The sequence below is a fragment of the Lissotriton vulgaris genome, chromosome 6, assembly GCF_964263255.1.
Source record: "Lissotriton vulgaris chromosome 6, aLisVul1.2, whole genome shotgun sequence".
Taxonomy (NCBI): domain Eukaryota; kingdom Metazoa; phylum Chordata; class Amphibia; order Caudata; family Salamandridae; genus Lissotriton; species Lissotriton vulgaris.
Window position 1 is genome coordinate 1,630,440,542 of NC_141694.1, and position 12,246 is coordinate 1,630,452,787.

The 12,246-nt window shown below is 44.3% G+C and overlaps 1 protein-coding gene across 1 annotated transcript in view; it reads right to left on the reverse strand.

The window, feature by feature from the left end:
* The window catches only part of PLEKHH2 (pleckstrin homology, MyTH4 and FERM domain containing H2), a 572,539-nt gene that overhangs the window by 19,395 nt on the left and 540,898 nt on the right, over positions 1-12,246 (reverse strand). The window contains exon 29 of the mRNA XM_086927801.1: positions 5,915-6,052. Within this exon, the coding sequence (XP_086783927.1) occupies positions 5,915-6,052 (138 nt within the window). The remainder of the gene's footprint in view (positions 1-5,914; positions 6,053-12,246) is intronic.

Sequence of the window (12,246 nt, forward strand, 5' to 3'; positions counted from 1 at the left end):
GAAGGTTCTGGTGGCCTAAGGGAGTCTTCCTGGGTTGACAGAAGCATTCCTTAGCAGAATCAACCTACCACCGCGGGCAGCACATTTAGTTTAGGATGGATTTCTTTGAGTTGGAGAGGCCTGTACAGACAATAACTTTTAGAAAACGAATATGTAGAATCATACCAAAGAAAAGTTTTTTGATTCCATGTTTGTTTTTACTATTGAGCTTGATGATATTTATAGTTGGTTATGTAACATTTTCTTTTAAAATGACGTTTAATCCCACTGTGCAACCTACACCTCCACCTACTATTTCTTCTCATTCTTTTCATCCTTTGCCTGAGCATGAGGTAGTTAGACGATTGTAATTTGCTAACAATTCCTTCATCCAACTTTTGCATCAACACCAGTTAGTGATGAACATGACAAACTGCTGGATTTGTGGTTTGATGCCCCATACGACCGATAAGGGTATTCCGTATTTAGTTTTACCTTTTAGTTCAAATGGTTCTATTTGGGCTTTTAGAACGATGTTTATCTATGCCCATAGTGTCTACCCTCAACGTTCACTTAAAGACAACCTGAAAAATAGTGCTCTAGTTAAAGGCATTGTCGACATGATTAGAGGGATTAGCTCGTATGAAACTATCCCGAGAGATGAGACACTAGCCTACATTGGTTGGAACGTTACTGGATATGTAGTTAGTCTGAGTGTTAACCAGCGAGCGAAGAGTTCTTCACCGATTTGGATAGTGCCCCATCAGGGCCACTATTGTCTGCAGGGTAATGGCAAGAAACCCAGAGCTCAGTTAGGGAAGAGTGTCTGCGCTGAGACTTATGTATTTGCGTCTCAGTCTTCCCCAGCGTTTTTAGCTGCTAAGGGTACCTACTTTGTTTGCTACAACAAAGCGTATACATGGTTGCCCCCTGACTTTTCGGGCACATGTTTTGTTTCCTTTCTGTTATCTCCCACTTTTACAGCTGCGGCAGATTACCATAAGACAAGAGTTTCTAGAGGTGTCTTTAGTCAGGAAGACACTGCAGGACAAGAATTGGGAGATTTCTTTAAGGGTTTTCTGCCGTTCTGGGGACCAATGGCTAACAGTAGGAATATTCGCCAGTTGACGAGAGTGGTTGAGTCCACCATAGTCGAAACTGCCGGTGCCCTTGGTAACTTGACTGCTGAGCTCCAGTCGGATAGACTTATGACACTCCAAAATAGAGTTGCCCTTGATGTCATACTAGCAGATCGAGGTGGAGTTTGTAAGCTGATTCAATCGAGCTGCTGCGTTTTCATTCCAGACAACGCTCCATCAGTCTTCCAGGCCATTTCCAAGCTACATAAGATCTCCGATTCTGTCCATTTGGACAAAGGAGATTGGTCGTTGATGGGATGGTTATGGGGATTGATATCCACTTGGGGTTGGAAGATTCTGATGGTCTTTGGGATGGCCTTAGCTATCCTTTTCATGTTCTGCCTCTGTGTGCAGTGTGCTCGGATGATTTGTGGCCTCTGTACTACTTCGTGTGTAAGGAGACCTGTCCAGAGAGAGGTACTAAGTAATAGGATGATGCTACAGCAACATATCGTTGATCTGATGAATATAGATCCGGATTCAGATTGACATGGGTGTGGGTCTGTTGCCTATGTAAGGGCAAAAGGAGGGTCTGTAGTTCCGTGGTTTGAGAATGAAGTTCAATGGTTCCGAACCCGTTCGACAAAAGTCATCGGAAATGGGCGATTTTGGTGTTAGCAGACCGCAAATGGCGAGTGTGGCGTGTCTGAGTGTTTTCGTATGAATCGATATAGGAGAACAGTCTGTATTCGAGGATTTAGTTTGAACCTCCGGGTTTCATTTTGTGTACGGCAGCCATTTTGTATGGTTGCCCTAACATAGGCCCGATAACTGTGGCCGAACGAGTCCTTGAGACACGTATGCCTTAGCTGACTTTTCAGTGACCTGGCCGAACTGACTCCTTGCCCGAGGCCGACCTCGTTAAGCCAGTTCCTTGTTCAGCAGCTGGTCTGATTAAGATCAAAGAGCAGGACGTGCCCAAGTTTATGGTACACTGCTCCCACCTTTCTATCTCACTTCCAATCTGTTTCTGCCTTTCCTTTACAACATATTCATTGATTTGGGTTGAAGGTTTTATGATGGGTTTGTCCGGCCTGATCGAACAGGAAAACTTGGAATTTGCTTGGTCATTTCTGGTGGGCTGGACAACGGAAGATGGGATTGTCTGAGATTGTCGTCATACGCTACTTTCAAAATGTTACACTGTCATTGGTCAGTTTGTATGCACCTAATGCTAATTTGAAATGTTGCCTGAGGATTGATTTTTGGCATAAAAGACCATGCTCCGCTTGTTGAGTTTGTGCAGTCTCTGGCGAACCACCCGTGTGTGCTTCGTAGATCTCTGTTCCTGGTTGCAACCAATAAACTTTGGTCTTTGACGTCATCAAGAAGTATCCCGTGTCTCTGTTTGCCAAGACAGGGGAACTCGAAGGTATCAGGCGTTCTCCCTGACGCTGCTGGGTTCTAAAACCCGGTCCTTCACTGCTCACGCTGTACATTTTATATCTTGCATTCTGTCTTTTGATTGTAACAGCACATATCTCTTACACGAGAAATAAGACTGTTCAATAAATCCTTTTATTGAAACGCCCATCTACCTGTTTCTGTGCAACTCTGAAGAAACTAAGCATGCACGATTGACTGAGTGAAACTGTTATCTATTGTTTCCACTGTTCTGAGAACTGTTCCCATTCTAAGGAAAACAAAGTTGTCATGTTTATGCAGTTGGCAGAAACTACTCCCTTCTTGTTTATTCGAGAAGTTTCTAGTGACCTCTGAGTTAGCTGGCACACAAAGTAATTAAGTTTAATATACTCGATAGAGGCATACTGACCTCAGTCCTATGCCAAAACTATAGTGTAAATTATTCCAATGCGCAGAGCTTATGAGGGAAATAGGAGCTACACTACAGAGGAACATTGGTGAGGATATTTCCAAACTCTAATAGAAATATAACTAGCACATGCATACCTGTTTTAGATATGCAGATAAGAGACATTGTTTCACATTTTTGAAGGAGTGCAGTTGAAAATAAGCTGATTCTGTTTATGTCTGAAATGAGTGACATTGTAAGATCAGATGTAAATCCCAACACTATTACTAGGTGTGTTAGTCAAGGAGCATAGCCACTCATTTTGAGTTCATCAGCCAGTATTGGGTTGTTTTTTCACTCTCACTCTTTATGGACAATGAGAAGGCATTCTGCTGTCAAAAGCTTAAATTCCAACAAAAAATTGTCTGACATCCTGACTTGAAGTCTGGCAAGGAATGAGTTTTTCCTTTAAATTATAATCTTTGAACAGCTAAATGGTACCTGTGCACACAAAGTTTAACAATGGAACCCTGGATGATCCTTCTAACAAAAAGGAATGTATTTTTATATATGGTATTAAGGAGGAGGCAATTGTATCACACTGTTACAATGACAATAAATGTGGAATTTTGATAAATATCAATAACTGGCTATTGTTTGGAATACAATTTAAATAAAACTCAGGTAAAAAGGGAGAAATATGAGCTACTTTTCGCATGGACATAAACAATATGTTGTTTGGCCTGACACAGGGAGAATTTCACAAACATTCTCTGTATTCTGGTGGCATACACACTGCCAAAAATCCAGAAAGTTCCAACAGGCTGCCTCATCATTATAGACCAAACCAGCTTTTGCTTCCATCCTATGAGTACTTAGGCTGCTAATACGAATGGCCTCATAATGTTAATGAAGCTGGTAAGAGTAGTTACTGGTTCCCTTAGAAGTTTAAGATCTGAAGGGACACTGCAGATCACTTAACTCTCTTCCAGCCATTTTGTCTGCTGAAAACATCTGAATGTACATGGGTGTGAGAAATTGGGGTATTAGTTCAGGGGGTATAAAGAATTGGTAGTCATGCCTTTTATAATGAAATTTGCTGGGATGGGCTAAGGTCTGAGAGGGGCGTGGTGTACACACAGTTTTTTGGGGAGGGATGCACGTGGCCCTCCTACCCGAGCCTCTAAGAGGCCCCGGGAACCTCATACCCAGGGCCGTATTAATCTAATAAGGTGTAGGGCATGCAGACCCCTCTATGAGCCTATAAGAGGCCCTGGGAAACCCATCCACCAGGGACATTTTTTTATAATATGCGGAGGAGCGTTCGGCTCCCCTCCCCAAGCCTGCAGAAGGCACTGGGGACCAAATCCCCTGGGGACATTTTATTATAATATTGGGTGGTTGTGTTCAGCTCCCATCCCCAAGCCTTTGGGAGGCACTAGGGACCCCATCCCCGGTGTCAATTTCCTATTTTAGGGTAGGGCATTGTGCTTGGGCCCCACTCCATCAGGATCGTCTCCAAGGACCACATTCCCAGAGCTCGATCTCGCTTCAAGGACTACATCCCTCAGGACACTGCTGTTCCCTGCCCAGGAGAGTGTAGATAGGGAACAGAAATGTATTCCCTGTCCGCACTCTCCTCGGCAGGAAACAGTGAGAAAAAACAGGGAGCAAAGGAATGGTGCTGGCTCCTGCAAGCACCCAGTATGGTGCTGGCTGGGGAGCCCGATGGGGCTGCAAGGCATTGGGGCTTGTTCCCCGGCCCCCAATGAGGGGATGATGGGAGTGTATTGTTCAGGCACCCACCAACCGAGTCTCCAACATGGCAGCCATTCCAGCCAATCAGATCACACAGTTTGAGCTTGCGGCACTGTAATCTCAATGGTGGATCCATGGTGGTAGCATGGCGTGAAATATACATACATTTTGCACTGTGCTTTCTTCAAAACATTTACCCCAAATCACAAAAGCTCACTTTATGAGCAAAGATCTAGCTTTCTGCCAGATTTGGTGAAATTCCATCAGGCATTTTTTCTGAATCGCTGTTCAATTTTTCCCATGGAAAATTACATTGGGAAAAAACGTTTGCCCCCATCCCACTTTTCCTCCACGCACTTTCAGAATCACCACAAAACTTTCCAGAAAGGAGCTGAGGTGGATGAGATTTCGTTTTTTAGAACGTTTCGTGAAGGTTCGTCAATGGTTTCAAAGTTAATACCACATGAAATAATTCAATCTCTATAGAAACTTGGTCCTAATTATAACTACCCAGTGGCGACTACCAATGGGTAATATATATAAATATTTATGTGTATGTATGTGTGCGTGTTTGTGTTTTGGGCGACATCTGCTTACTGTGGAATAAATAATTTATTTATTGTTTTTTAAATAATTGATGCCCCTTTCACTGGCAGTGGGTTTTTAACAATACAAAAAACATAAATGTGTTGTTCACATTTTTATCTGTGAACCAGGCCTCGAGTATTATCTAATTGGCAAATACGTAAAGCAAAACTTCACTGTTGTTTTTTGCAGCATCAGAATTTAAATCGCAGGCATGTCTGTCCCTCGGTAAGACGTCATCAAGCCTCATGCAGCAGAACAAGAGTCGACTGCTCTGAATCCAGAGCGCTCAATGTTAGAAATCAGCCCACTCTGTACATTGACTTGGCTGAGGTTTACCAGGAGGTCGTGTTGAATCAATATTCTGCTTCAGTTTTCAGTCAAGACTGTTGTTTAGTTACTGCGCAGCACACATCTCAGTCCCTAGAATTTATTTTTGCACACAAGACTTTTGAAGGTCCCCCGCAGGATGACAAAAGCAGACTACAACATGTAATCATCGCATTAGCACACGTTTTACCTCCAATTACCCTTTCTCGAAACGCACTACCATGTTAATAAGCACACCTTGCTTGGAGCAGCGGGCTAACCCGCCTGCAGAGGCGCCTGCCTTTGGAGAGTACTTGAACACGTCACAAGCAAAGTTGAGCGAAAATGGGATTGGTGGAGATCCCACCTATAAGAGCGCTAGTTAACTAACCTTTGGTCTTTCCATGCCAAAAATAAGCTTTTCGGTTGACTTCTCCTTTGTTTGGCCGCTCCCAACGACCAGCATGAAGTCATCTCTATAACCGCCAAACGTCATCAGGGTCTTGTACACATATGTCGTTAACAGACGCTAAAGAGCAGAAAGGAAAGTGGGAAAACATAACTGTTAGTTTTTGGAGTGGAAATTGACATTTGAGAATTTATACAGTAAAAGCGAGTCTGTTTGCTTGGTTGCCTAAATTGGGACAGATTCTCTTCAGATTTAAAAGAGAAAGAATGTATTATCAGCAAGGCGCGCACTAGGGCATGAAATATAAGGGCATATTACCAAGCAATAGCGATAATTATCGCTATTGCTTGGTTAGAGACAAAAATTTACCGCCGAGCTGCGGCGATTTTTATCGCAAATATACCTTGGTATTACCAAGGTTTATCGCAAATGCGATAAAAATCAACCGCAATGCATGAATATCGCTGAAAAGTCAGCGATATTCATGCATTACCGAGCTAATGCTCTTAGCCATGTTATCCACCTCCCGTTGGATAACATGGCTAAGAACTGCTCAGGGGCAGGTGTTAGCTTTTGGAGATATTCGCGCTTAGCGCGAATATCTCCAAAAGTTGGTAATAGGAGATAGCGATGTTAGCGACTGTTTCCAGTTGCTAACATTTTGGCATGCCCTCTTTGCATGTCATTAGTGATAAATATCACTGACATGCAAAGTGGGGCCCAAGATGGTCGCTATCTCCTACTAGCTGTCGCTAACTGGTGTTAGCGACAGCTAGGTAATAGGGAGATAATTTTATCTCCGCTTTCTTGGCTTTTAGAGCCAAAAAAGCAGAGAATAATTAGTCATGTTCGCACATCTTTACGTTTTCCATTCCATTCCATTATTTTCAGTTATAAAAACCAGAAAGAAAAGCTTTAAGACGTAATGGACTGTAACAGGAAAGACCTTCAAGGACCGGATTTCAACGTATTAATTTTTTTATTTTTAGATTTTGTATAAAATATACCACATCAAGTAATGTCAGAGCACTTTACATTGGAATGAGACAATGATTAAAACACATTTCTAGAACATATATAATTAACAAGCATTTGCAATACAATAGGCCTCGCATTAGTGGGAGTTAGAACTATGGGCATTGTAAATGATAATGTTTTTTTATCTATGTGTTTTGTTTTGGAGTATAGTGGATGTATGTCATGTGGAGTGGAATTATATGGGTTGTATTGGAATTGATAGTTGTGGAATTGTGTGTTGTCTAGTGTATTTGTGTAGTGGAATTATGTAGAATGTCGAACTTTGGAAAGTTTCAGGATAGAAACTGTGCTTGAAGACATGAAGTTAACCGCACAAGAGAGCGGGAATAGTGCGTGAGAGAGCGAGACAGATGTGTGAGAAAGAGTACAAGAGAGAGAGAGAGACAGAGGAACAGAGGAACAAGTGGAAGGGCCAACTAGGGGGGAGGCGAGAGGTGGACTAGTGCAAAGAGTGAGCAGGTAGAGTAAGGTAGCATGTGTCAGTAGGCCATATAGAAAGGAGACAGGTAGTATGAGGGAGGGGCTAGAGAGGGCTGTGGTATTGTGAGATGAGAGTGCTTAGTGGGAGTGTGAGAGAGAGATGTGAGGGGAAGTGAGTATGTGGGGAAGAGATGACAGTGTCCACATGGGACAAACAGACGCAGAGTACTAACAAAAACTGCCTAGTGAGCAGGAACAGTACACATTTTACATGCACATAGTACAACACACACTTGTCCCTTTATAAGCTAAACACTGCCGTTTGTAAAAAAAAAAAAAGCCACATGGGGTGGCAAAAGCTTTGTAGTTAACGCAGCTAGAGCCTGGAATCAGCTTCCTCTGTATTTGAGAGGTATGTCGAACCTTCTGGCTTTTCGAATAGCCTTAAAAACGTGGTTGTTTGCGGACTAGCATGACTCTGGTTTCATTCCTTAAAGTTTCACATAGCGCCAGGACACCTACGGGTAACAGTGCGCTCAATAAATGCTATAACCTAACATAACATAACTGCGAGGCAAGGGGTGTCGCTCGCTCAGGGAAACAATTCTCTATAAACTCAGAAATGCACGTATTTTGAACTTATGAAGGGCTGCTGTGGTTCTGCTATTGTTTCCTGCACTAGAGCACACTTTGGATGCAAAACTATGCCCTCTACTGGCGGGCAAGCAGCGGCCAAAAACACACCAGAAAACTCCGCTGCAGGGACATTTACAAACAACACCGGGGCATATTAACAAGGGCTTTACCTACGCTTTTTTGGCTTAAAAAGCCAAAAAAGCATACATAAAACTATCGCCCTATTTACAAGAGGATGCTAACATGCATAATCGCATGTTAGCACCCTTTTTCCCGTCGCCTCCCTTTGCATCTCTAATGAGATGCAAAGTGGGCGTCACTGGGCATACCCCGGATGGACTTCCTTGTAAAATATCGCTGATGTTCACATAGCAATATTTACAAGGCAGCCCACAGGCTTTTAGCACACTTTAGATTTTGGGGAAAACTGCAGTTTTCGCCAAAAACTAACGTCTGCTAAAATCCTGACTTACCTATGCTTAACACAGGGGGGGATCATGCTGATACGACCACAGGGTCATATCAGCAAAGTTATCGCCGTTTTGTTATGTTATGTTAAAATAAACTTCTTAAGCGCTCATACACCCGTAGGTTTCTTGGCGCTGACTGGTAAAACAGGGCACAAAACACAGTTACTCTAAGCATACGCCTCTTTAAAAAGCCAAGTTTTGAGAGATTGTCTAAAAATCAGAAGGTCCTGACATTGTCTTAAGACAAGTGGTAGGGAGTTCCAAAAGGTGGCCGCCAAATGATGGAAGCAACTACCTCCTTGGCATTTTGCAGGGAACATCACTGGAAAACCAGCGCTGTTCCCTGCAAAATGGCGATTTCCCTGCTATTGATGGATTTCTTATCACCGTTGTGAAAAGCGTTGTTGATACAGCGCTATGACGGTGAGGAAATCCAGCGATAGGATAAACATCGCTAAACGCGTTTAGCGATGTTTATCTCTAATCGTTGTTGATATGCTCCACCCTCAGCACAAATGTCATTAAAAAAAAACAAGGGTGTGTGCGTTTTTCACACCCTATAAACCAACAGATAAATAAACACAGCAAGGAGTAGAAAAGTGAGAAAATGCAAACCACAGAAAAAATACAAACACAACAAACACCATAAAAGTGCACCACCTGGAAGTAAGTTTAGATGCTCAGAGGTGCAGAAAGAGCCACAAACCTCCCTCCCTCCAGGCGGCCACTCACTCAGACGTGGATTGAGTTGCAGCCCGGCGTTTCAGAAGAAACAACAAAACTAGGGTCAAAGTCCTGGCTGCCCAGAAGCAGCAAGTTCTGCAGGTCTGCTGGTCGCCTGTTGTGCTGACGGAGAGATGTTGTTTTTTGTTGTTGGAACACTTAATCCTCAGACATTTTGTGGTGAGTGGGAAGCTGCATGCATGCGAATATCAGTGGGGACAGGTGCACAGTGAATAATAAGCAGATGCCTGTGTTTTGTTAATGGCTTTAAAGGTCCTCTGTGTGAGAGGGTGGCCAGCCATGTGATGGCTAGGTGAGCCAGGGACAAGTCACCCAAACAGAAAGTTCTAGTTGCGGCGGTGTGAACACTTGTGCCAGGAAGGGCACCCCTTAGGGAGGTGTTACACAACAAGCAACACAACATGAGAATGAAAGTAAAACATAAAGCGTGGTGCTCATGAAACTGGTGCTCAGAAATGAGTCCCATGCTCTCCACACCACTGGATTCAAGCAAGCCGGGCTGAAGATGGCTGGAATGCCAGAAACCGGTCCTCGGAAGCTTGTTTCCGGTCCAGGGAAGGCATGGCTTGGCAGTTCGGGCTGGACTGTTCCCATGAGGCACAGGGTCAGACTGATTTGCATATGGCCATGTCTGAACTGGGGTGGTGTGGAGTGCAAAAAAACGATGGATTTAGGCCCAGATCTCTGTACTGGGGTGAATGTATGACATTGTTCTGCATTCTGTCCATCAACTGTGATTTTTGCATGAAACTGGTGCAGCGCTGAAAGTTAAAGTATGTTCACAATTATTAAAAATAGAGGTGGACAAGCCACACCGTGCAGAACAAAAGAAAGGTGCAGCCGCCATAATTAAAGTTTAATCGAGGCGTGCAGCACTGCAACAATTACAAAAAAGAGTTCTACCCAACAACAGTTGAAGAATGCAGGCAGAAGGAAACTGTAATTGGGCCATGCTCCTTGGCGAAAAAAACTGAAGTGAGGTACCACTGTGTGAACCACTTAGAAGGCATCAAAAAGAGCAAAATAGACTGAACCAATGGTAAGCAGCAGATGAGAGTCAACCCCTTTATTCAGTACAACAGGTCTTCCAGACAAAGCATGTGCAGTGCCTAGGCTCAACCTAAAAACAAGAACATCAGAGTGTACAGTTTGGAAGTTAATCGTACCGATAGTACTCCTCTTAGAGAACACGTTGAAACAGACCTTCACTTGCAATCTTCAAAGTACATATTTTCTTCTCATATGCAAATGGAATATGAGTAAAGATAGAGCTCTGTCAGATGTCCAAGGACTACAGTTGAGAATGTGTCAAGTCCAAGGCGTGGAATGGAGATAAGTGTTAATGTAGCGTTAAGGTAGGAGTTGTTTCATTCCTTTCTTGACATTAATGTATGAAGGGCCGTTCTTCAGGTCTGGAAAATGTTGTTGCAGATCAAAGGGCTTCCATATTAGATGGTGGTTCTGAGTCATAAGAGGTAGATAGCTCATGCTCATGATATTCAGTTACAGGGCTAATTTATTTATTGGTGCAAATTCCTGTTTGTGTCCAAAAACGAATTCCAAATTGGGCTGTATTTGCCCAAGCTCTAAATGTGACCAGGATGAAGTGCAGGTTGGACACACCAAGTGGGTCATCCCAATCAAAGAATTTACCTTCGGACTTGTTCTCTGAAATGGAAGTCGAAGTCCTCCGGCGGGGCAAATTTGCAGACTGTATCCGACTAATTCCTCTTGAAGCTAAATAGCTGTGGACGAGGTTCCACTGAAGCTATTGGTTTTGGTGGGAAAAGATCAGAGTGAGAGAAGTTCATATTTTGGGCCCTCTGAAGTCCTCACATTAGGCGGATACTTTTTTTCAATTCACCCAGTCAGGATTTCTACCTTCGAACTTAGGGCCCCATTAGAATTGCGGGTGGATTACCCCCGCCGGTCCGGCGGTAGTCACCACCGGCCCGACGGGGGCAATATGCCCACCATCCCTGTAGAAAAGACCCCCGCCATATTACAATGGCTGGGGGGTCCGCGACGGAGGGTAAGACTGTCTGCCGCTTTTCTGCCCGGTCGACATGTCGACCTGGCGGAAAAGGGTTCAATATGGTGGCGGTGTCTGAAAGACACCGCCAGCCATATTAGAATGTGCATTTTTGAATGCCTTTCCGTGGCGGCAAAGGCATGCGGAGTATGCTTGGGGGGCCCGTTGCGGGCCCCCATGGACTCCAGGGGGTGGGGGGTGCCTGCCTTTCAAAGAACAACGTGGCAGGCACTGTGCGGTGCCTGTCACGTTGTGCTTTGAAAAGCACAACATGCATTTTTAGCATTGCGGTGGGCGGTGCTTTCAGCACTGCCCGCCGCAATGTTAAAAATATGGGATGCGCCCGCCAGTGTGGCGGGCGCATCATAATGGGGTGTGTGGGACCGCCGCTAGCATTGCGGGTGGTCCCATTCCCCACTGGTATGGACTAATGTGCCCCTTAGTCTTTTTTTTTATTTCAAAGAATTTTATTGAAGACATTTTGTAATACAGTACAGTGGTAATGCGGGGCGATACAGGTGAGATACAAGCCCCTTGTGGTTACATTCAGCATCTTCGCAGGGTAGGCTGATATTGGTAGTTGACGTTTCTGTAGGCCCCAAGAGAAGGGAAAGAAAGTGTGAAGAGAGAGGATAAAAAAGAGGATGGGGGGCACCGACCATTAGCATGGTGGTTCTCATCTAGCCGACAGTGGTTACCAGCGACGGCGGATGGGTGGTTGTCTGTCTACGGGGGTTTGTGTGACCCTAAGTGTGCGTCCAGGGCGGCCCACATCCCACTTCTTGCTGTGTGACTGGTTGAACTCCTTGCCGTGATGTTGTCCGCCCCCATGAGGAAGGTTACCCAGTTGACCCAGCTCTTAAATGTCGCCTTGCCTGTGTTCTTCCAGTTCGCTAAGATTGTTTTAACTGCCGCTGTGAGTAAGAGGTCAACCAGTTCCCTGTCCTCTTTGGATTCTAGATCTGGGGCCATGA